Below are 23,893 nucleotides of genomic sequence, written 5' to 3' on the forward strand. Positions count from 1 at the left end.
GTCGCTCGCTTCCTTGGCAGCTTGCGTGGGCCGGGGCTGCATTCGATCTTTTTGCCTCGGCCAAAATACTGCCGTTTCTCCCAATGCGTCTGCGCTTGCGCAAGTACTACGCATGGCCTACCTGTCATTCATGATTCACCTGAACGCGAACACGCAATGAATGTTCATAGGGCCACTGGCCTTGCGACCCAAGTACCAAGTTCGCATTGATCATTTCTTACCAGAACCAGCCTCGTTGTGGCAAGCAAGCGAAGAAAGAGGCCTCCGGTGCGTTGTGTTTGTGTGTTCTGTTCGTTGGGCGATGCGCGCGACCTGCGATGCGGCCCCATCCCCATCCCGTCCCCTCCAAAAAACGGTCGGCCCACGCCGTTGGGAGGCCTACAGGCCTACGAACGATACCCAGCAATGGAGACAAGGCAAGACAGCAAATCTGGGGGTAGTTCGGGCATTGGGAATCCTCGGACAGATGCCCAAAAGCAAAAGAAATGTCGATAAATTACAATATTTCGGTATCTGAGCGCTTCGTCGGCACTTCAAACCCAGCATCACGACGTCATCGGCCTGGTCACCGCTCTTCTGAGTCAAAAATTTCGATTTTTTTTCTTCAACTCAACCCTTGCGCCTCCTCTACGGTGAACGGCAACCCCGCGAAAACAAGATGATCGATCATGAGGAAACAAGATACGCGCCCAGCTGCTTGCAACTAAACTTTTGGGGCTTCCCGAAAATTCTGTGACCCACGTAGAAAAACCCAACGTACTAACAGATGATGAACTGATGTTGCCAGCCCAGTACCCATAGATCGAGCAGCAAAGAGGACGAGAGACTAGCTAGGAAGCGACATCATACTAGCTCATCCTGGCGGCTCCGTACCTGATGGATGGATATATGCTCTCAAAAGCTTCACCGGCTTCGGGCTTTTCCTGTGGATTTGCGCTTCAACCGAAGTTTGCCCTTTGGACTCCTGGCGGCCTCCTGGCAATTTTGCTTCAGCCAGCCTGTAATAGAGATCCTCCTGTGACGTCCCTCGTGAGGTGGTATCAAACCATACATGGAAATCTCGAATCAAAAAGTTCGCCGTAGCTGGGCTTGGCTCGCAGTTGCAAGCTGGTTGTTCTCACTAAGTGAAGATACGAAAAGGTGAGAGGAGTGTCCCTGGTAGTTTATCTGGTTGACTGGTATCCCATGTCATATTCGCAAGATGCCTACATAGCTTTTACAGATTCGATATCCTACATCTTCTTCCCCAATTCCCCAATGACGCGTCGTATAATCTTGTTAGACTCAAGTCGCCTCACGAGAGAGAGGAGCTTCTCTGAAGACCTGTGAACACCATGCTCGTACGTTATGGCGTTTGGTAGGGCCACCTCCTCGAAACAGTTGTGTTGTGATCTCAAATAAGATAAATAAGATCTTAAAGATACAAATCCAACCGGGCCAGCGATCCCTTACTCCCTACGTCATCCCCCGAATATCATGCCAATAGCTCATAGGGAAGCAAGTAGAACATCGGCAGGTTACCTAGATCTGATCCAATTTGTGCTATGTAATGAATGCTATTAAGAGATATCTCGAGAAAGGTTTCAAAAGGGCAAGTAGCAATGCAGGCATGAAATGAAGTTTCGCAGCTTCGACTGACTTCATAGGGGAGAAAGGGAAATGGAGACTCAAGAGGAAAATTATCTGGTTTGTTGGCCGCCCATCATGCATTCTCAAGCGAGCCATCCGTGCAATTTTTCAGCAGCAATCTTGACCGTCCTATGCGTTAACGTGTGTCTTTTCGTCTAACATCATAAACAAGAAACACAAAAAATCCGTGAAGACGCTTCTTTCCAAATCAAACAGTTCGACCGCCACTCGAAAATCAAAAGGTTCTTTCCGTAGAGGGAGTCACACATATTTGTCCCCCTTCAGCAAAGAAGGTCTTTGCAACTTTACATACCCGCTTGCCGCATTCCTTCTTCGATCTCGGCCCGCACATCGTAGCTGTAGAGGAACTGTCGGACCGGGGCGCTGAAGCCATACGCCTCGCACGGGTAGAGGCCGTCGCCCCAGAGCTCCTCCGCCTTCTGCCGGTATTCGTCGTACAGACCCGGGATAGTATCCGAGAGATACTGTACGATGTGGATGTGCTTCTTCATCACGTTGCCGTACACCCTGAGCCGGCCCGGGACCAGGTCCTTGCCGCCGACCCCCGGAACAGCGTCTCGAGCGCCGCGGCCTCCTCGATGGCGAGCACGGCCCCCTGCGCGTGCGTGGGCGGGATCGTGTGGGCGGCGTCGCCCAGGATGACGGCACGGCCACGGGAGTACCTGTCCGAGGGATCCCTGCGCAGGAGCTTGTGGACTTTGATCTCCTCGGCCTTCTGTAGCAGCTTGCCGAGCAAGGGGTGATAGGGGGACACCACATCGAGCGCATCCTCGACAGTCGCGGGTGAGTTCCAGTCTTCCTTCTTCTTGTTGTGAGACTTGGTGGTATGCCTCAGTGCCACGTTCATCAGCAACTTTCCACGACGAGTGCGGCAGGGGTAGGTGACCATGTAGAAGGCGTCGGAAAGGCTGCAAGGAACCCAGTACCCAGGCGCCTCGCCATCGAAGAGTCCCCTGAGGTCCTCGTCTTCGAGGACGCTATCCATAGGAATGAGGCACCGGTACGCCGACCAGCCCAAGTCTTTGGCGGGTTCCTTCTTGCCAGTGACGTCTTTGATGAGACTGGAGCGGATGCCGTCTGCGATAACTACGAGATCCTTGCTCGTCGTCCTCCCGCATTCCATCGAAATGACTCCATTGTCGCAGTCGACATGCACGACCGCCTCGCCAAGCTTGAGCTTGACCGGCTTGCCGGGTTGGCTGCCGTCGTTGCTCTGGGCCATTTCTCTCAGGACCCGGTGTAGCTCAGCCCGGTGATAGAAGCCCATCCTGGAACCGAACTCGTCCTTGAGAGAGCGGAACTCTTCCGTCAGCATAGGCTCGAGGTCATCGGCATCCACCATACGCATGCCTGCTGCCTCGACTATGTGGGCATCATCATTATCGAAGCCCCAAGAGTCCAGTATCCGGGAGCCGTTGGGTGTGATTGTGATAGCCGCACCAACCTCGTCCGCGAAGTTTGACCTTTCGAAAACCTACAGCAGTCCACGGTCAAGATCATGAGTCCATACATGTACTCAGGGTCGTACAGAGACCTTCTTCACTCTCCTCCGCAATGGTACGCGGGTCCTCTCTGTACCACCCGAGATAGAGAGAGGGCAGGAAGAAACAAGACCGACGACTCACCTCGACATGTGCCCCTGCACGTCGCAGACCGATTGCAGCACTCAAGCCACCGATACCTGCGCCAATGACGCCGACTTCCAGTGGCATGTCTCTGACACCGGTGGATAATGTGAGACAAGCTTAGGGGAATTTTGTGGCGCGTGTCGTTGCAACAGCGAAAGTAGGTAGGTAGGTACACAAACTAATAGGGAATGTTCGGGGCTGATACTCGGGGGTTCTTCTGGGCGAAAGGGTACTTCGGCTGTTTCGCGTCCCGTCAAAAAAAATAAAATAAATAAAGATAAGAGAGGTCTCAGAGTCAGGAGAATTCGAGGCAGGCAGGGATCATTCTGGTCCTTGTCCCTTCCTTGCTGGATCAACTTTTTCCAACGGTCTTTTTATGTGTTTCGCGTACAGTTCCGTGGGCAGGAGCAAGCCATCTCGGCCGTAAATCGGACATGTGACCGGCAAGCGCTGCTTCCCATACCTGCCGAACATAAAAGAGACATAACAAACTTATTCTCTACTCGGTAAGTTTTTGGCAAATCACAATGGATATTATTTATGTTTGCGACAAGCCAATCCTGCCGCATAGGAGTATGCCATTTGCCAACAGTACAATGCGCCATGAGCCATGCACTGCTTGCAACGCGATTGTTATGGCGTAGGTAGCAAGCCATCTTATGATACCATCACTAACCGTAGCTAGATGGCTCTAGATGACTCTAAATGACTTTAGATGACTGTATGGTTATGGGGTTGTTTGCTAGGCTCCAGAGCTGCTATGTAGAGCAACCAGCAAGCTACCGAAACTGCCCGTATGTGTCATCTAACATGGATGAAGTCGTCTGCTGACCCCAGCATATCTGAGATCAAGAACGCTCATATCCCTTGTCTATCTCTAAGCATGAGTAAAACATGTTTACTATGACTACCAGACCTGAGGCCCGAATGTCTCCCCTGGCGGTAGCTTCACCTGTATAGCAATGCCCTGCGAGTCCATGGTATTCTCAACCACGCTGTTGCCCCACCAAGAAGGAGGCTTGATATCATGGAGTGTGAACGCAAAGAAGATGAAGAGAGTCGCGAGCGCCAACCCAAGATCTAGGCCAGAAGAAGTCAGGAAGTTCAGCCGACTCCACCACCTGAAGTGTCTTCTTTTGATCCAAAACTGGAACACAAATCCAACGAACCCCCACGATAAGTAGTTGAGCGGCGATGCTGGAGGAATTGACCCGGCACCGCCAAATATGAGGGGTGCTATGAGAAATCTGGTGAATGACTTGGGGTGCTTCTTGGTGTAGTAGTAGATGACGATGGGAGTAATGGCACCAAGCAAGAAGAACCAGAAAAGCCCCGAGTAGATCTGTCCAATGGAGAATATCCTGGCAGGGCCGATGAGACCCCAGATAATCGACGCTTCGTGAATTGTCAGTGCTGAATACATACATATCTCCTCACCGGGTACCGACCTGAAAAGAAGACTCGGCCACCAGGACACGAGAAGTGTTCTGGCTGAGTCGGCTCACAGACGCCATCAATGTTGGCAAGTGCCAAATTCAACACGACGATTTGGATGAAGCACGAAAAGGTAGTCGCCACAACCTGGCTCATGAACATAGTCCGAGGCGGAATTTTCATATAGTGGCCAAACTTGAGGTCGGCCACGAAACCCAAGGCTTGTGACATGGTGATATAGCCGAACGTTTTGAATCTGCTACAGTTAGCCTCGAGTCTCAATGACACAATAGCTTGAAGAGGGGTTTGGTTCGTACATCATCAGGGCCAGGGGTCTCCCGGGCTGGATATAACCGTATACAAACTCAGTCAGAACGTTAAGCCCGATCTGGGTATTCGTCACAGCCTGAATGATGCCTATGGGAAGCGAAAAAGCGAAGGATATTCCCACGGCCAGTAGAAAAGCCCACCAAGTGAGATTGGTCGGATAGGCCAAGACCGTGTAAAAGCCAAAGAGGAGGACCTGTGCAACAATAAGCAAGCATACCCAAATGTGGACACTTAGGATTGACTCACGATTACGAAGAGACCCGTGTACCACCAGGTGGGTGCCTCTACATACTTCCTCATAAGTTTCATATGGATATCCGGCTTCTCTGTCGTGCTGTTCTGGTATTGGCGCCAGATGGTTTTACGATGGTGTAAAAATGTATAGACAATGAGCGATGTTATTGCAGCAAATGAAAGGCCATAGGCTATGGCAAACGTTGTGCTATAGCCGGATTAGTACTCAAGAGTATGAGACGATGTGGGAAGCGGGTAGTACCTAATAAAGAGGGGAGAATAAGCCTTGTAGGCTTCCTCGTCCAGTACAAAGTCCTTGGTAAGGATCCTAGTCGTATTGTACGGCGCACCAGTGTTGTCGTACGTTGATGCATCGCTCATTGGCAGGTAAAGGGAATACCATACACCAGTATAGTGTAGGAAAGAGGACATCCCAATGAAGAAAACAACTACACCAACCAATGTATTGGCAATGGCATGCCTGCAGAACACGTAAGTTAAAGACAGGGTACTTGAGCATACGCGCAGACTGTGACTTACCAAGGCGGAATCAATGGAGAACCGACGAACCCAGCTATCTGGGTCCAGTCGAAGGTAATAGGCAGTATGGACAACCCAGTGTTACCACCAAAAGTTGGTTTACGACCGCATTATTCGGAGCCATCCAAGTGGCAAAGGCGAATACACTGAGGAACTGCGCAAAGAACCCAGGGATAAAATAGTATAGAAACGAACCCAGGGTAACCACCCCAAACCATCTATACCTGGGCATAGTGCCCCCGATAATAGTTGGATCTGGCGGCGCGGGTTTCTCGTGCATTGCGTTCAATAAGGCCACCGCTACCAGGTTGCCTGGCCAGATCATGGATGCCGGGTACACTATATTGGGGTCAGCATAGCCTAGAAAGTTTTGGATGGTATATATTTACCCAGGAATTTCCGCATGGTTCCCGCGATACCATAGCCAAGAGATTGGGTGGTGATGGTCAGCAAGAGCTGGAAGACCATGCCAAAGTCCTGTTTGTAGAACACTTTCTGCGCCAGAATGATGTCGGTGGCATAGGCAACCGAGAATGATACGTTCGCCATCACGACGATGACCGAATGCTCCTTGACGTTGAAGGGCCCCGGGTTAAGGCTCCACCTCATACCAAATGTATGGTAGTGCCTTTCCGGCATCACCTTCTCCCAAGCCTTGCCCATTGGCCAAGCGATAATCTGGGCGATCAAAGATCCGAGGCCGATTGTTGGGCGTCGGAGGGAGAACAGAGTGTTCATCGACGCGCCCAAAGTGACCAGCGTCATACCAATGGTCCAAGCCCGTACGGTGTTGCAAGGAAGGTCCTCGTCATAGTTGTGGACTGCAGCACGCACCTCGGGATATGGCGAGTCCTCCTGCTCCTCACCCCCTTTGAGGTGAGCTTCATCGTCATCTAAATCAATAGAGTTTTGCGAGGCAGCTCCTCTAGAAGGCCCTTCGTCGCCACCGGGTAGATTGGGGTCCAGAAGCATCTCATATTCTTCGCCTTCCTCGTATGGTTCACTGGTGTGGGCGGTTGCGTCACCCCAATCGGAGAGCTGCTGTTTCAACTTGTCATTGGGGTCCTCGAATCTCGGGGTGGCTCCTGCGGCATCTCGGCCGCTTGACTCTGCAGCTCCATTGTCATCGCTGTCACGAGCAGCCTCATCTCGGTACTTCCGCCCCGCAGACGTACCGGACGGTCCCGGATGTGGCGAAGAGCTCATCCTGTACCCAGTAGCGACTCAACACGCTATCGAGTATGCGGCAATACACTCGCGCACAATTCTTTCCCCGGGCGAGCCGCCAGGTCAAAATCGCAATGCAAACACGGGTTCCGTCGGGCTCATCGCATCTTGTGTATAGTGACTGGCCGAGTCAAAATGCGGAGAGTGTGCTTGAAGTAGCAGTTTCTAGGGTTGAAGGGAAACGCAGCAATTCCTGGGCTTTCAACCGTATAGATGGCTCCAAGTGTACCGGCGGTCTGGAGCGGTCTGGAGTTGTGGGTTGACAGATCAGCTTGAATTTGCGCCACGATACCAAAGTCTGATGTCAGCCGAAACGTGTCCGAAGGGGCCGGTTGAAACAAATGACTTGCAGCCAGGAAAGGAGATAAGCGAGCACACTAACCACCGCCAGAAAGCACAGTGTCTGAAGCAAGTATAATAATCGAGGAGCAAATGGAGATAATGAGGAGTTGTCCTACGAGGGAGCTGTAGCTATCGCTACCTGAACAAGTAATGGATATTTTGCAATTGCGAACGTGGAAGACGAAGCCTGCTGAAATGTTCAATGCAATATGTCGAGGTGCATGTTGATGTTCCACTGAAGCTTCAGCTGAGGTTGGATTAGGACCCTGGACCCACACCCACCTTCAGGGGTCTCAGCGTAGCCTAGACCCAATCCAGATAGCTCTTTGGCCCGATATCCATTTTTATATACCAGCACATCCAGCTATGCGGTAGCTTGAGTATTATTCAGCATCTCCCGGCGCTATTTGCACAGGACATACCTCGATGTCCGACTGAGGCGCAACAATTTTGATATGACGCGCAGGGTACCCAGAGTACGTTACGCTGTTTAAGTACGGCAAAACCGGGAATGCCATGCGTCGCGTTGTGGTCACAGGGCTAGGTGCCGTCACACCCCTCGGCGTGGGCGTGAAGCGCACATGGAAGCGCCTCCTCGAGAGCCACTGCGGCATCGTCAGTGTCGCCGACTACGAGCCACAGAAACAATGGCAAGAGCTATCTAGTACGGTTGCCGGTATCGTCCCGAAAGGCAGCATCGACGACGGGAAATGGCAATCGAGCGATTGGCTTACGCAGTCCGAGGAGAGGCGGGCGTCGCTCTTCACGCAGTATGCGATGACGGCTGCCTCGGAGGCGCTGAAAGATGCAGAATGGTCTCCGTCGAGGCGTGAACAGCTAGAGATGACGGGGGTTTGTCTAGGCAGTGGGATTGGCAATCTGGACGAGATCTATAAGACAGCTCTGGCCTACGAAAAAGGGGTACGTTTTCCCTTTTATCGTATCTACGTATCTGCTATGGAAGAGTCGAGGCGCTGATCTTGCTTCACAGGGCTACAAGAAAGTTTCGCCCATCTTTGTCCCAAAGATTCTCATCAACATGGCAGCTGGCCATATAGCCATGAAGTATGGCTTCCAGGGACCAAATCACACCGCCACAACAGCCTGCACGACAGGCGCCCACTCTATAGGAGATGCATCACGCTTCATTGCTTGCGGCGACGCCGACGTCATGGTTGCCGGCGGCGCAGAAGCCTGCATCCATCCTCTGACCTTTGCCGGGTTCGGCCGATCCAGATCCCTGTCAACCGCCTTCAACCATGATCCGGCCTCCAGCTGTCGCCCCTTTGACCGCAAACGAGACGGGTTCGTGGTGTCCGAAGGCGCGGCAGTCGTCCTTCTCGAAGAGCTGGAGCACGCCAGGGCCAGGGGCGCCCGCATATATGCCGAGCTCCGAGGGTACGGCTCCAGCGGCGATGCGCACCATATGACGGCCCCTCGCGAAGACGGCTCGGGTGCGCTGCTGGCCATGAAAAAGGCACTGAAATCAGCGGGGCTGAGGCCAAACCAGATCGATTACGTGAACGCGCATGCAACAGGGACAGCGATCGGCGATGCTGCCGAGGCCATGGCTATACAGACTCTCATGGCTGGCCCCGAAGGATATGAGAACGAGTCGGAAGTCACAGTCAGTGGCACCAAAGGTTCCCTAGGTCATCTGTTAGGAGCAGCAGGTGCTATAGAGACTTTGATCTCGGTTCTTTCGGTTCATAATGTAAGTCATTCGAAGCAAAAAGGTAACAAATTCGTATTATCGTCTTTGCTGACTCAAAAGTAGAACTCGGTTCCGCCCACCTTGAACTTGAATGACCCGGACGTTGCCCCAAAATTCAACCTGGTCCCGAACCATGCTCAGCAGAAAGACGTCGAGGTTGCCCTCACGAACAGTTTCGGTTTCGGCGGTACTAATGCGACATTGGTGCTAGCCAAATACCATGGATGAGTTCTGCGGAGTTCAATATATAGCATTTGATGCTCATGACTCTGAGCCAAAGACTTACGTGGTCATGCTGGAAACGGACAGTACCCAAAACGGGAGCGTATGGTTTAAAGCTGCTCTGTTCTAGTTGGGCAAATCCTAGCTGGAAGCACCGGAGTGCAGTGCTACAGCGCAAGACGAAATACCGAAAATCCGCTTCAATAAAGTAGAAACGTCACACCAAGACATATTACACACCAGCAAACTGTTGCATTGTAATGCATCGCTTCAATAGTGATCAGTGGAAAGCGAATAAGCTTCAAGATGCTTGTTTGGCCACTAAACTCCCTGTGGCCGATCGCCGACGAGTTAGCGCCGCAAGCTCTCAACTCCACGCATTTTTTTGCTCGAGTCGTATACTACAGGTTTCGATGACGTGAAGACCTCAGAGTACCATACAGCCACCACCATATTTACACGCACTCCTTGTACGGTGTAGCCTGCGGTCTTTCAAGCATCATACCCAACTCTGTAACAATGGCTTGCCGGAGCTGCAGAAGCCATGTCGGCCAATTGGCCCGACAGGCACGGATAACCTCAAACTCCGCAGAAGCGTCTGCTGCGTCCTCGATAGTAACAGCCTCCCGACTAGCAGCAAATCCCAGCCAGCGTTCCCAGCGCCAGCCGGTGCAGCAGCAGCAGCAGCAACAACGAAGGGGTTTCTCGAGCACACCACGATCCCAGGCGTCCATGCTCCCCGACTTCATCAAGAACGCCGCGGGCCATCTCCTGCAGTCTAGCACTCAGCCCTACCAAGTCCACCGAGCGACCGAGATCATCTACAAGACCTGCGCAAGCCAGGCCACCTACACGATTTCCGAGGAGGACAAGCGGAATGGCACAGTACAGAAGACGGAGGACGGCGTCGAGATCGGCGTGGGCAAGACGATGTGGCACACAGGTTCGTAGCTGTCGCTCGCTTTTATATATTCTGTCCAGAACACCGGGACTAACTGTGCAACTTTTCCCTACCCAGACTTCGGCCTCCCCGCAACGTTCAGCACATGGTCGCAGGTGACCATGCTCCACATGTACCTCGTGTGCGCGCGCCTGCGCAACCTGGACAAGGACGCCGCCCGCTCGTGGCAGCAGCAGCTCGTGGACCACTACTTCTTCGACGCCGAGGAGCGGATGGACCTGACGCACGGCATCACGTCGCGGGGCGTGCGGCAGCGGTACCTCAAGGACCTGTTCGTGACGTGGCGGGGCCTGCTGGCGGCGTACGACGAGGGCGTGGTCCGGGGCGACGCGGTGCTGGCGTCGGCCGTCTGGCGCAACATCTTCAGCGCCGCGGCCGACGTCGACGTTCGTAGTGTGGCCGCCGTCGTCAGCTGGATGCGCCTGTGCCTCAAGATGCTCGACCAGATGCCCGACGAGGCCCTCTTCGCCCAGGCCTCGGCCGCCTTCAAGTGGCCCGCCAAGAACGAGCTCAACGTCGTCGACAGGCCCGTCCGCGAGCTCGAGGGCTTGCTGCCCAATGCGCCCGCGGCGGCGGCGGCGGCGACGGCGACGAAGGTGAAAGCGGAGGAGCCCACGGCGACTGAAAAGGAGTCTATCGCGAATATGCAAAGAAAGTTGGGTGCGGTATGAGGCTGCCCCGTGTTATACATGTAAAATAATGTAACATAAAAAGACTTGGGGAGCGCACAGCTCAGGCATTCCACTTCGCATAAGCACTTACTTAGACAGGACTGTACGGTGAGGCCAAGGGCCACCACTGTTCTTATTATAGATCCAGTTGCTGTCTGTCTATTCGACTCGCTCCCATATCTGAAATTCGTATTTTGTTCCGTTCTCCTCCTGCACGCCCCCGGGCACCGTCTCCCCCGTCCAAGCATCCAGCTCCTCCTTGGACAGCTGCGCCCACTTCTTGCCGTCCTTGTCCTTCTCCTCCTGCTCCCCGGGCGACAGCCGCAGCGGGAAGAAGGTATCGCACTCAAAGTCGTCCATGACGCGCGTGAGCAGGACCCGCCTCGCCTCCGGCAGCGCCAGCGACGCCCCGTAGATCTGGGCGCCGCCGATCACGAAGGCCTTGGCGACCGGTTGCGTTGTTTGGGTCTGCCGGGCTTTGAGGTACTCCAGCGCCTGCGCCAGCGAGCTGACCTTGACGGGCTCCTTCTCCGCGTCCACGGTCGCCGGGGCGTCTTCTGGGTGCGAGCGGCTGATGACGATGTTCAGACGGCCCTTCAGGGGTCGGAACTTGGTCGGGATGCTGTCCCAGGTCTTGCGGCCCATGATGACGGCGTTCATGGCCGGAGGTTGCGCCTTTTGTGCCTCATGTTAGCTTGAAGTTGTTGTTTTTTTGGTTGCTTGGTGTATATAGAGATAGAGACATAGGAAGTTTACAAGGTGTGAGAAAGATAGAAAGGGGGATAAAACTTACGTCGCTGGGAAGCCGTTTGGTCACGCGGGCGAAGTAGGCCATCTCTTTCCTGAGACCGGTCCAGGGAAGGGTGCCGGCGCGGCCAATGCCCATGTCCCGCGTCGCGGCCACGACGAGGGTCAGCTCTACGGGCAGCATGGTGTCGGCGGTGATTGTCCCGGTACTCATTTGCTCTTCTATATGGAATTGAACTATTAGACTCTGGGTTGGTTGGTCTTAAGTTGAAGTCGAGTAAGCTGAAGGTATGAAGATTCGCCTAGGGAATTAATTGATTTAGTGAAATGTGGGGGTGGTTGACAACTACAAAAACTACCGGCGACTAAAAGTAGAGGCCGTATTAGGCGTTGTAGAGAACAAAACATGATACAGATTCACCGATTGAGACACCCTTATACTGAGGATGGGCTTTCTTCTCGATACTTTATCTTATCTGATCTGCATATATTCGTTTCTTTACTCCTGATATGCTCTGTAGTTGCCATTCTTCCTTTATATATGTTGCCCGTATACCAATTCCTGCCCACCCCGAGTGTATGCGTCCTATACATGTATCCTGCCCGCCCCTATACAAGTCTGGAATACTCATATATATCATGCCGCAACCGTAGCCGCAACACCCTTAGCTTCTTCCAATCTCTGCAGCTCCTTCCTCTTCATCTCCTCCTGTATCCGAACCCTCATGGGCACGATCGCCTCCCGCGGCATCGTCGGCCTCCACCCCTTCATCTTGTCCAACCCACCCACGCTCTGTATCGTCTTGAGCTCGACAAGGCTATAGTCCCTGTCACTCTCCCCACGGTCGAAGACCTGCGGCTCCCGGAAACTGACGGGCGGGTTCGTGATGATGCGCGCGTTCCGCAGCGCGTTGCTCGTGGCCGAGTGCATCATGAGCGGATGCAGCAAAAACACATCCCCAACCTCGCCGCTGGCCTCCACGAACTCATCGCACCCCCGAGCGAGTTCCATGTACCACTCCAGGTTCTTCTCCTTGGCGAAGTCGGGGTGGCCCCGCGGCACCATCCGCGGCGACACGCCCTCCGGGTGCTCGTACAGCCAGCGCGCAATCTTGGGCACCGCGTCGGGGCAGAGCATCGTCCCGCCCCCTGGGGCGGCACATCGCTGAACAGCGGGATGACGAGGAGCGCCTGCTCGGGGCTGTCGAGGTAGTGCACGAAGAAGTCCCCGTCGACGTGCCAGTTGTCGAGCTCGCGCGGCGGGACCGGCTTCCCCTCGCCCGCGGCCGTGCCCAGGTTCACGATCAGACTGTCGCGCCAGTACCGCGACGCCTCCTCGTCGACGCGCGCGGCCCCGCCGCAGAGCTCGCAGATGGCGCACCAGGCGCGCGGCGCGAGCGCGGCGGCGTCGAAGGTCCGGTGCGAGGGCATGTTGATCTTGTGCTGGGTCCAGGTCGACTTGTCGTCCGGCGACATGCCGAGGCGGGTCCAGACGCCTTCGGTCACTTCGGCGGCTTGCTCGCGCGTGAAGCAGCGGCTCAGCTTGAGGTAGCCGTTCTTTAGGAAGAACTGCTTTTGTTCTTCGGTCAGGGGCGCCGGGGGTTCCATTGTGTATAACTAATTCGATCCAACTCGAAACTGATAGCCTTGGTATACGGTAGGTTTAAACGTAGTGCGTATATCGTAGTATTGGAACACTGTTTAGAATATTTGACTGTTTTTAGACGATGTTCCTGTTTTCCTGCTCCAAGCGCTTGGCTGCTCAGTATGCATCCCGTCGCGAATCTCCTGATGAGCCGCCCTTTATATGACTCGCTTGGCAGGCGGTACCCAAGACCGGATCCACGGAGGGCCAAGATTCTACGAAGGCAGTCCGATGACCCGTTCAATAGTCAGGTAGCGAGCGATACGGTCATGTCCTGTTTGCGGGGATTAGGGGACTGCGGGGGAAATCAACCGCATTTAACCTGAATACTCCTATTGGACCGTTGTCTGCAGCTACGAAGTGGTGAACTCATACGATCTCTTAACTTATCGACCAAGCGCGTCCGTTTCTAGGATCATATCCGGGACGGGCCACATCCGAATGATCGGTGCCATTGATGCATCGCTCTGCAGGGACATGTGCACACTCAACCATTCCATAGACCACAAATCCGACTAGTCAGGTTGACTGGACCATTCAGGAGAAGCATAGGTTATACGATGGGCTCTTTCCGACTGCAACCGACGAGCCGGGATCACCCTGACATGGGGACAGGAAAGGATACCGCGCATGAATGTCTATTCTATATTCTATCTATCATAATAGCACCCTTCCAGAACATGTCTCGTAAACTCGTCTCACTGCTTCGCCGCGCGCAAATCGCTGAGCTTGTCAGCATAGTAGGCCGGGCGGAACGGGGCATCCTCGGCCTCCCACTCCTCCTTCTTACACACCCCGGACAGGACGGCGAGAGTCCCGCCGAGACCGCCTTCGATGCCGAACTGGATATCGGTGTTCAGGCGGTCGCCGACCATGCAGGTCCGGGCACGGTCCAGCTGGAACTTGCCCTCGATGGCGTCCATCATGGCCTGGCTCGGCTTGCCCAGCGCGATCGGCTTCTGGCCCGTCATGTTGATCAGCGGGACGGAGATGGAGCCGGCGCCGGGGAAGAAGCTGTGGCTCGTGGGGAAGGTGCTGTCCGTGTTGGTGGCGAGGAAGGTGGCGCCGCGCGCGAGGTACTGGTACGCCGTCGAGAGCTTGAGGTAGTTGACGTGGAAGTCCAGGCCCGCCAGGACGCAGCCGACCTCGGGGTCGAGCGCGGACCCGTCGGCCAGCGCGTCGAAGTCGGCCTGGGTGATGTCGCGGCGCAGGGCCGGGTCGGTGCCGCCGAGGAAGGGCACGTTCTCGGTCGCGAGCTCGGACTCGATGCCGCTCTCGCCCAGCACGAAGACCTTGTTCTTGCCGACCGGCAGCTTCAGGATGCGCGAGATATAGATGGCGGACGAGTAGGCCGACGCGAAGATCTCGTCGACCTCGCTGGGGATACCCAGGTTCGTGAGCTTCTTCTGGTAGTCCTGGCGCGACTTGGTGGAGTTGTTGGTGACGAAGACCACTTTCTTGCCTAGTACGGGGACAGATCAGCCCATGGTCTTCCCAATGTGACACCATCTTTTTCCAGCTCGTGAAAGACGAACCTTTGGACCTCAAAAAGTCCAGCGTCTCAACGATGCCCTCGAAAAGATGGTCACCCGACCATAAGACGCCTACGTCATGACATTAGCTGCGAACTCGTCCATATGCCTCAGTAATATTTTGCAAGAATTACCATCGCAGTCAAACAGGAAGGTCTGAGTGAGAATATTAGCAAGTGTACCACATCGACGGTGTCTGATTTCCGCTACTCACATCAAAGCGGTCAATGAACTCGTTTATTGCCGCAGTGTCGCCGGTAAGGTATTTTGGTGTTGAGGCCGGCATTGTGTATGAGGGGCTCAAATGAGTGGATTGTGAGAGAGTGAGAGGAATGAACTTCTTTTATCAAGAATCCAGCGCAACTTCCACGTCTATGGGGGACTCCTGAAAAGATGGTGCGATAGTCTGGAGGTGTAGTAGCTTCAGTCAGCTTGAAGCAACTACCGCTCCAGATTTCATTCGGCTTTGCTCGCCGTTTCCACTCCGCAGAAGGACCGGCCGGATACAAACGAACCAAACGGGAGCGCCCTACTATGACATAGCTGCCGCGCAACGGGTCAGGTTGATTGACTCGACGTCAAGACAGGTCAGTAATACATGTAGGTATAATCGCATAGTTGAATTCGACCCGTAGCAAAGCCCGGCTGCTTGGACCGTTTATAGTATTGGCCACCGCTACAGTGGTCCTCTAAAGTGCATGCCTTTTAACCTCTAGCGCATGCGCCATGGAAAGTCGATATAGCTCACGCATTGATACTAAAAATCACGCCAGAACGCTGCCAAGTATATGAAGTCTTATGTAGTCAGCCTGTCCATTGTGCAATTGATCAGGGACAGAGTCTCGCTGATCATTCCCCCGGCGTCTTACTGTACTGTACTGCCTAGGTTCCGTACAGCGACTTCCCCACTATTGTTACCTCGGCAGAGGGGACTCTCGACTCTCAGGGCGGCTGTTGTCCCGGCGTCAACCTTAACTGATGATACTCTCGGCAAGCTTCCTCTTGTATATATCCTGTTCAGAAACACGCGGCTGCAGACAATTGAACCTATCATATACATCACACTGTTGCATTCTTTCAGCAATATTTGATTGATCTAACCAACCATCGCGAAAATGAGTGGCCCTGGAGCTGGATTTGAGTACCCTCCCAAGGAGGTGTCGTGGTTGAAGCGCGATGCCCTTCTGTTCGCCGCCAGCATTGGTTGCACCTCCGACGAGCTCCAGTTCCTCTTTGTACGTGCACGCCAGAGCTTGGAGGTCTTGCGCAAAGTCTGACCATACCATAGGAACTGGATCCCAACTTTTCCGTCTTCCCAACTTACCCGGTTGTCCTGCGTAAGTACAAGCAGTCCCTTTCGCTTTACTCTACCCCCCCCTCCCCAGCCAAACGAACCAGCACGAGCTCTCTAACTGACGACGACATTCGACCGACCTACAGCGTTCAAGGAAGATACGCAAGAAGTAATCGACTTCTACGCCGCCCAGAAGGCCATCAAGATCCCCGGCGTCCCCGAGTTCGACGCGCGACGCGTCGTCGACGGCCAGCGCCTGGTCCAGTTCCTCAAGCCCCTCCCCCCGACCTCGGCCGGCAAGAAGTTCGAGATCCGCACCAAGGTCCTCGGCGTCTACGACAAGGGCCGCCCCGGCACCGTCGTCGAGACGCAGACGGACCTGGTCGAAGCCGGCTCCGGCGACGTCTACTCGCGCGCCGTCGGCAGCGCCTTCTACGTCGCCCAGGGCAACTGGGGCGGCCCCAAGGGCCCCGCGACCGAGAACTTCCCCCCGCCCAAGGGCAAGAAGCCCGACGCCGTCTTCGCCGACCAGACGACAGAGCAGACGGCCCTGCTGTACCGCCTCAACGGCGACTACAACCCGCTGCACGCGCACCCGGAGCCGGGCAAGAAGATGGGCTTCGGCGGCGCCATCATCCACGGCCTCTACTCCTTCAACTCGTCTTGCCACGGCCTGCTGCAGAAGCTCGGCGGCAGCGACCCCAAGAACATCAAGGAGTTCCAGGCCCGCTTCGCGAGCCCCGTCAAGCCCGGCGACAAGCTCGTCACCCAGGCCTGGCGGACGGGCGAGATGAAGGGCGAGTGGGAGGAGATCCGCTTCGTCACGAGCGTCGAGGGCGGCAAGGTCTGCCTGAGCAACGGCCGCGCCCTGATGAAGGTGGTCGGGGAGGCCAAGAGCAAGTTGTAGATTTTATGTATGCGTGGGTTTTTATGAAGTAGCGAGCCTCTGAGCCAAGATTTTACGATGTATTAAAATTGTTCCAAATTCGTAAACCCCGGTGTATTCTGCTATATATCTCACGATTGCACGGTGTTGACGGTATTGGCAATGATTGGTGACGGAGCTGGTGCCTGGGATTCCGTGTGAATTTCCACAGCATCCAATCGACTTGGCTTTTTTTTGTACGATCCAACGTTTGCACCTTTGTCAACAACACCTTAATACCAAAAACAATGAACTGAAAGTGCATAAACATCTTGCTCTCAGTATGGCATCGAAGGCAAAGGCAGGCGACCGGCTGTCCTACGACGGAGCTGTGTGCACCGTACGGTATCTCGGTGAGGTCGCCGGCACCACGGGAAGCTGGATTGGAGTAGAATGGGACGACGCATCCCGAGGGAAGCACGACGGCTCGCACAAGGGGCAGCGATATTTTACTTGTAAGCCATGACGTACATGCATATCAGATCTCAGCAGGCGTGTATTGAGCTGCTGCTGACACGCATCTGCCAAAGGCAAATCCAAATCGCCCACCGCCGCCTCGTTTGTGCGCCCCACCAGGATGGCTGAGCCGCCCCGGAGCTTCGTCGCAGCGCTCAAGGAAAAGTACACGGCCGAGATCGCGACGGGCGGCATCGAGATCCGGTTCTCGGGCAAGCTCGCCGAGGAGGTCGGCTTCGAGAAGATCCGCCGTAAGCAGGCCGACCTGGCCGAGTTGAAGCATGCCATCCTCGACGGCATGCGCGTAGCCCGTGCGTACGACGCCGAGGGCGGCGACAATGCACAACGCATAGGGGAGACCTGCCCCAAGGTCATCAACTTGGAGCTTAGCCGGAACCTGTTTACGCATCTTGGTACGGTGGTCGAGATATGCTCGGAGTTGCCTGGGCTGCGGACTCTACGACTAAAGTGAGTGAAAGAGGGGCCCTTTCCACGACCATGCATTGCGTCTATGTCTGGCTGCTAATCTCATACACAGTGGTAATCGATTTCAGCATGTCTTTCAGGATGAAGGGCTCCAAGGTGCCGACAAGGTCTTCACAAACGTGGTCGAGTTGGCTCTCGAAGAGAACCTCATGGACTGGAACGAGATCTGCCATGTGGCTACGAAGTTCCCTGCGCTGGCGAATCTGTCCGTCGACTTGAACCAGCTCTCATCACTGCCGGTTGTACCTCTGGGTTCGTTGTGCACAACTTTAACCTCACTGAACATGGAGTTCAACGAGTTTACTAGCTTTTTAGACATCGCCAGCTTGTCGGAGCTCAAGTCGCTGCGCAACATCCACCTTAAGGGGAACAATATCAGCGCTATCACTTCGAACGCTTCCGATCCAGCTCCCGTCTTTTCCTCAAGTGTCCGCTTCCTGGATATCTCCTATAACCAGGTATCGGACTGGACGTTCATCGACGACCTACCGACTACGTTCCCGGGCCTGACCTCGCTGAGGTTCGCGCATAATCCCATCTACGAGAACCCGGACCCCGAGCTCTCGGCCCAGTCCAAGTCGATGGGCGAAGACGCCTACATGATCACCGTGGGCCGCATAGCCCGCCTGGAGAAACTCAACTATGGAAACATTACCAAAACCGACCGACAGGATGCGGAGATGTTCTACCTCTCCCGCATCGCAAAGCACCTTGCTGCGGTCCCGCCGAATCAAGAGGCCGAAGTTCTCAAATATCACAAGAGATACGAGGCGTTATGCGAGCTATACGGAGCTCCGGCCATAAACCGCACAAAGGAGATCAACCCTGCCTTCCTGGAGGCGAGATTGATCACAGTCCAGTTCATCTATCATCCTCCACACGGTGAGGGCAGCGAGGCTTCCCCATCTGAGAAGACAAGCAAGATACCCAAGAGCTATGACATCTACAGGGTCAAGGGCATCGCCGGCAAGCTATTTGGGCAGAAACCATTGGATCTCCGCCTCATCTGGGAGACGGGTGAGTGGGATCCCGTAGCCGGTTTCGACGACGAAGTGGACGTCGACGAAGACGAGAGCGGCGAAGAGGACAATGACGCTGCAGAAGAAACACAAGACGTGGCCGCACTGGTCGATGCCGCCGGCGAGGAGATCTTGCAAACGGAGGGGAAGGTAGGCAAGTGGGTCAAGCGGGAGGTCGAACTGCGAGACGGGCCACGGCAGCTGGGCTTCTGCGTGGACGGTTTAGAGGCAAAGGTCAGAGTAGAGGTTCGGTGACTCTAGCCCAAACTCATGTCGTGTTGTTTGGGATCTCACTACAAACGGGGAATCTGCTCCCCCCCCTGTCTCCTGACAACTATATATACATATGTAGTCGTACTGTATAGCTAGCGGAAACGTTTCTAGATTAGAGGCTTTGGCCAAACACCCGCATTATAAACACATGCCATTATTTGGTCCAATGTTTCCTCTGATAAGCTGGCCATTCTAACTTCAATACACACTCAGCTTTGGCGCAGTAGACGGCGACAATAGTGCTTATTGCTTGACGAGAGCAAATAGCAAACCTACATACACACAACCGCGAATAAGCACCAAATACAGCCCCTGGATCTTCCGAAGGCAGTATATCATTCCCGAATCATGGCGCATCGCTCGAAGAAGACCCGCACCCGTCGTAGCAGGAAAAGAAGACATGAAGGGGACATGAAGACGACGACTTCGCCTCCTGCACCTGATCTACCACCAGTCTCAGAGAAAGAAACAGAACCAGTTGCTCTCTCACCTTCCAATACTACTACGACCTCATCCGAGTCTCCCTTACGTCCCAACCCAAGCAAAGGAGTGGACCCAGACAAACGAGCCGAAAAAAAATGACTTCTACACACCTACAGCAGCACCAGCATCGAAGCGTCCTACACGCAGCAGCAGGAGGAAGCCCGCGCATGCACCGGCCGCATCCGTACCACGCCGCCGCCGGCCCGTTCCCCCGCCACTTCCTCGTCCGTCCCGCGACCACCAAGCACACGGCCTCGGGCACCATCACCACGCCGGGCCCCATGGTGCCCCTGATCGCCGTCGACCAGCTGCCCGAGTGGATCGACATCGCCGGCGTCCCGCGCGAGCTCACCGTCGAGCAGACCATGGGCCTGCAGAACCTTGGCAGCGTCGTCGTCCCCGGCGAGGCGGCCGAGTACTACGAGGTCCGCCTGCACCAGGACGTACGCTTTGTTAAATCGTCGTCGTCTTCTTCGCATTCTGCCCTCAAGCGTCGAGAGAGTAGTAAGAACAATTCATCTTCGCTACTTATGGATCCCGATGCTGCATCCCTTGCGCCCAGCGAGACGGACTTATTGGGCAGCGGCAGTAGCAGCCAGCATGCCCATAGGAAGCAAAGCGACCTGGTCACCGTCGTCAACGGAACCAGCGGACACCACAGCTCCAACATGAACAACCCCGACGACAGCACCAGCAGCGCCTTGAACAGCTCCTCAGAAACATCTTACTCCTCCTCTTCCACGGAGCCAGCAACCAGCCACACCCGCAGCAAGAAGCCACCGACGAAGAAAGGAAAGGAGAAAGCCTCCAAGACCGAGACTACTGCCGCCAACAGCAGCAAAGGGCTCCAGGGCAACACCACCACCATCAAACCCCCGTCATACCCCTAAACCCACGCCTCCCCACGAACCCCTACCCCCTCCTCCGCCACGTCCGCGGCGGCAGCGAGCCCCTACCCCCTCACCACCACCCCGCCTCGCGCCTCCTTTCCGCCATCGCCCCGACCCCGCTCTACTCGCCCGCGCACCCTCAACAGCAACAACAGCAGACGGCCCCCAACCCTCACAGCCCCCACGATCCTCACAACCCCAACAGCAAGTCCTCTTCGCAGCGCCACCAGCGCGCCATCGTCCACTGCCGCCACTGGTGCCACCACGGCTCCTGCAAGTACGGCCCGGACTGCCGGTACGAACACGAGATGCCGCGGACGCACGAGCGGCTGCGCGAGGTCGGGCTGGCCGACTGGCCCAACTGGTACAAGGCCGCGATCCAGATGGCGTTCGACATGCGGAAGAAGAAGAAGAAGACGTCATCTTCTGCGCACCGCAGCAGCAAGGGAGGCAGCATGAGGGCCTCAAGAGCCGTCGCCGTCGCCATCGTCGTACGTGGACGTCATGGCGGCCATCATGATGGGTGGCGAAGGCGGCAGTGGTAGTACTCGGCGGAAGGGGGGCAGTAGCCATCACCACAAAGCACGTGACGGTAGCAACAGCATGAATGAGGTCGCCTCCTCCTCCTCTCCTTCTACTGTTGCTCATACTAACAGCAGTGAGAAGACAGTCGTGGTGGAGGAGCGACTTGGACGGCTGGCAAGCATTGAGAGCGGCGGGAGTGACGGAGACAGCAGCGGTGCAAAGCACGGAGATCCCGAGTTGAGCGTGCAACCAACGCCCGTACTCAAGAAGCAGAATGTGGCCGAGAACATCACGGCGCCTGTCGAGAACCTGGTGGACATTTGATCGTCGGATCCGCCGGGTAGCCTAGATTCGAACCATGTTTGGCCGAAAATGCCTGTTATTTCCTAGATCATGTAATAGAGCGCATCTTGTGACCGAGGCTTGGCATTGTTGTCTCCGGCAATACAATAGTAAAATCAATGAAGTTAGAATTTAGTTCATTTGCTGTATTGGTTACTTCAATGTGACACTTGAACTCCATCCATGCTCAAAAACACAAAGGAACACGGCCAACGTACAGCCATACCAGACACAATTCCGGCGGCGAACCGTTAACTCCGTAGAAACATGGTACAGTCGTCTCTTTCTTCCTCACCCTCTCCCTCCTGGGCTTCCCCTCCACTGTAGTAAACTTAAAACATGGATATCAATCTTCCAGATACACTACCACCTCCTAATTTAGAAAGCCATCTCCTTCTTGATCTCAGCAATGGCCAGACCAGGGTTCAGACCCTTGGGGCAGGTCCTCGTGCAGTTCAGGATCGTGTGGCATCGGTACAAGCTCATCGAGTTGTCGAGGGCGGCCTTTCGCTCGCTGAGGCGCTCGTCACGCGAGTCGATAATCCATCGGTAAGACTGAAGCAGGATGGCAGGCCCCAGGTACTCCTCCTGGTTCCACCAGTAGGAGGGGCATGACGTTGAGCAGCAGGCGCAGAGAATGCACTCATACAGACCATCCAGCTTGCGTCGGTCGGCCTTGCTCTGTCGGTACTCCTTGCCGTCGGGAGACGGGGTGTCGCGCTGCAGGTACGGCTTGATGGACTTGTATTGCTTGTAGAAGTGCGTCAAATCGGGGACCAGATCCTTGACGACGTAGGTGTGAGGCAGAGGGTAAACCTTCATTTCCGCGGTGTCGGTAGGGATTCGGCCTACAATCTTGATTAGCAACTTCGTCCTAACGATCTGGACAAGCACGAGATGCCCGCCAGGCCATTGGCTGTTCCAACATACACAAGCAAGCCAGGGTGTTGGTGCCGTTGATGTTCATGGCGCAGCTGCCGCAGATACCCTCTCGGCAGCTTCGGCGGAAAGTCAGGGTAGGGTCGATCTCGTTCTTGATCCGGACCAGAGCATCCAGCACCATGGGACCGGTCTTGTTCAGGTCGAGCTCGTAGGTCTGCATCTTGGGCTTCTCGGTGGGCTGGTCGGGGTTCCATCGGTAGATCTGGAACTTCTTCATCTTGGAGACGGTGCTGTTCTTGGGTTCGGCCTGGTTGGTGGCATCGCCGACGGTGGCCATGGAGCGGGTCAAGACGGCGGGCTTGAAGGCCGACCGCGATGCGGTGGCCAAGAGCCGGGACGAAGAGCGGAGAGCTGCCATTGTGGGCGGGATTTGAACTTTTTAAGGGAAAACTGCCAGACGGGCCTCTATTCCAAGACGACGTGAGACAATTGTAGGATGAAGGGAAAAGATGGGGGGAGAGGAATGGGTGCCGGCGAGGAAGGAATAAAAAGCCGACCAATTAAGGCTCGAAACAGAGTTGCGACGGCTTTAGGGCGTCTTTGGTGGCAAGAGACTGTGATAGTCGTCTACTGTTTGTTTGGGGAAGAATGTCTTCATCATCATCCAATTCCACCGTGACCCGTGAAAGGAACCCGGCCTATTTCCTCGGCTCTCTCTCGGCCAATCAGGAGCGAGCCTTTATAAGCTGGCCACACTCTATCCAAGTCTACGCAGGCCAGGCAGGCCCTTCTTGGCTGCAGCGTTCCGCATCACTTTGGGTGTGCGTGTGTGCGTGCATCTGCATAATAATGATAACCCAGCGGCTACTTGTTTTATTTTGCTTTGCGACTTTCATCTTTATTGTCATCCATTGTTTTTGGAGGACACGCAAATGCTCAAATAGCATGGCGATCCAGCCATGGTGGTGGCTCTTTGCAACGTCCTGCCTGGGCCGATCTCTGCGCTGCGGCGAGGATCAACTTGTCGTCCAGCTACAGCAAACAGCATGTCGCCATTTCCCACTTAAAACCCTCCGCTGGGCTCCCACTGGCTCGAACCCTTCTAGCACCGACCTGCCGACCCTACAGCGGATAACAGCCGAGAAAAAACATCCCTGGCCACAATCCAATCCCTCACTGCCAGACTGAGGAGGCAATCCCTAGGCCGCGAAAAGGCGCGATAAGGATAAGGCACAATGATCTGATGGGAAAGCCAAGAGCCAGTTGAACCCAAAGCCAGCCAGAAGAGCCGCCCCAAACCAGATTGATCTGATCAGATAATGGATATGATGGGCCAGTAGCTTTTTCCTTGGCCCAGCTATTAGTGATGTTTATTCTACTCGCGGATGACATTGGTAATAGAGAAATTAATTAGAGGAGCTTTTTTTCTATTTTTTTTTTA

At 54.9% G+C, this 23,893-nt stretch overlaps 10 protein-coding genes across 10 annotated transcripts; 4 read left to right on the forward strand and 6 right to left on the reverse strand.

Moving 5' to 3' along the window:
* Positions 1 to 1,934: 1,934 nt before the first annotated feature.
* PG986_008108 (uncharacterized protein) lies at positions 1,935 to 3,362 on the reverse strand (the record flags this gene model as incomplete). Its single annotated transcript, XM_066844330.1, has 3 exons — positions 1,935 to 2,157; positions 2,193 to 3,124; positions 3,276 to 3,362. 3 exons carry the CDS (start codon positions 3,360 to 3,362, stop codon positions 1,935 to 1,937), a joined length of 1,242 nt encoding a protein of 413 aa, XP_066700442.1.
* Positions 3,363 to 4,185: 823 nt separating this feature from the next.
* On the reverse strand, positions 4,186 to 7,022 carry PG986_008109 (Sexual differentiation process protein isp4; the record flags this gene model as incomplete). The annotated part of the gene is made up of 8 exons (XM_066844331.1): positions 4,186 to 4,673; positions 4,727 to 4,968; positions 5,030 to 5,235; positions 5,289 to 5,484; positions 5,539 to 5,757; positions 5,817 to 5,854; positions 5,902 to 6,155; positions 6,206 to 7,022. 8 exons carry the CDS (start codon positions 7,020 to 7,022, stop codon positions 4,186 to 4,188), a joined length of 2,460 nt encoding a protein of 819 aa, XP_066700443.1.
* Positions 7,023 to 7,901: 879 nt separating this feature from the next.
* On the forward strand, positions 7,902 to 9,327 carry PG986_008110 (3-oxoacyl--synthase; the record flags this gene model as incomplete). Its single annotated transcript, XM_066844332.1, has 3 exons — positions 7,902 to 8,306; positions 8,377 to 9,099; positions 9,163 to 9,327. 3 exons carry the CDS (start codon positions 7,902 to 7,904, stop codon positions 9,325 to 9,327), a joined length of 1,293 nt encoding a protein of 430 aa, XP_066700444.1.
* A 726-nt stretch (positions 9,328 to 10,053) lies between these two features.
* Positions 10,054 to 10,953, forward strand: PG986_008111 (uncharacterized protein; the record flags this gene model as incomplete). The annotated part of the gene is made up of 2 exons (XM_066844333.1): positions 10,054 to 10,264; positions 10,340 to 10,953. 2 exons carry the CDS (start codon positions 10,054 to 10,056, stop codon positions 10,951 to 10,953), a joined length of 825 nt encoding a protein of 274 aa, XP_066700445.1.
* Positions 10,954 to 11,112: 159 nt separating this feature from the next.
* PG986_008112 (uncharacterized protein) lies at positions 11,113 to 11,884 on the reverse strand (the record flags this gene model as incomplete). The annotated part of the gene is made up of 2 exons (XM_066844334.1): positions 11,113 to 11,628; positions 11,747 to 11,884. 2 exons carry the CDS (start codon positions 11,882 to 11,884, stop codon positions 11,113 to 11,115), a joined length of 654 nt encoding a protein of 217 aa, XP_066700446.1.
* Positions 11,885 to 12,337: 453 nt separating this feature from the next.
* Positions 12,338 to 13,308, reverse strand: PG986_008113 (uncharacterized protein; the record flags this gene model as incomplete). The annotated part of the gene is given in 2 exon segments (XM_066844335.1): positions 12,338 to 12,865; positions 12,883 to 13,308. 2 exon segments carry the CDS (start codon positions 13,306 to 13,308, stop codon positions 12,338 to 12,340), a joined length of 954 nt encoding a protein of 317 aa, XP_066700447.1.
* A 735-nt stretch (positions 13,309 to 14,043) lies between these two features.
* Positions 14,044 to 15,163, reverse strand: PG986_008114 (uncharacterized protein; the record flags this gene model as incomplete). Its single annotated transcript, XM_066844336.1, has 4 exons — positions 14,044 to 14,807; positions 14,881 to 14,949; positions 15,012 to 15,033; positions 15,092 to 15,163. 4 exons carry the CDS (start codon positions 15,161 to 15,163, stop codon positions 14,044 to 14,046), a joined length of 927 nt encoding a protein of 308 aa, XP_066700448.1.
* An 829-nt stretch (positions 15,164 to 15,992) lies between these two features.
* PG986_008115 (uncharacterized protein) lies at positions 15,993 to 19,312 on the forward strand (the record flags this gene model as incomplete). The annotated part of the gene is made up of 6 exons (XM_066844337.1): positions 15,993 to 16,112; positions 16,166 to 16,214; positions 16,318 to 17,074; positions 17,379 to 17,551; positions 17,627 to 18,020; positions 18,091 to 19,312. 6 exons carry the CDS (start codon positions 15,993 to 15,995, stop codon positions 19,310 to 19,312), a joined length of 2,715 nt encoding a protein of 904 aa, XP_066700449.1.
* Positions 19,313 to 19,908: 596 nt separating this feature from the next.
* Positions 19,909 to 21,552, forward strand: PG986_008116 (uncharacterized protein; the record flags this gene model as incomplete). The annotated part of the gene is made up of 3 exons (XM_066844338.1): positions 19,909 to 20,690; positions 20,759 to 21,194; positions 21,367 to 21,552. The coding sequence occupies 3 exons, from the start codon at positions 19,909 to 19,911 to the stop codon at positions 21,550 to 21,552; spliced, it is 1,404 nt and encodes a 467-aa protein (XP_066700450.1).
* Positions 21,553 to 21,948: 396 nt separating this feature from the next.
* Positions 21,949 to 22,870, reverse strand: PG986_008117 (Succinate dehydrogenase iron-sulfur subunit; the record flags this gene model as incomplete). The annotated part of the gene is made up of 2 exons (XM_066844339.1): positions 21,949 to 22,418; positions 22,501 to 22,870. The coding sequence occupies 2 exons, from the start codon at positions 22,868 to 22,870 to the stop codon at positions 21,949 to 21,951; spliced, it is 840 nt and encodes a 279-aa protein (XP_066700451.1).
* Positions 22,871 to 23,893: the final 1,023 nt, after the last annotated feature.

Source organism: Apiospora aurea (genome assembly GCF_038362705.1).
Source record: "Apiospora aurea strain CBS 24483 chromosome Unknown utg000005l_segment0_segment0, whole genome shotgun sequence".
NCBI lineage: Eukaryota > Fungi > Ascomycota > Sordariomycetes > Amphisphaeriales > Apiosporaceae > Apiospora > Apiospora aurea.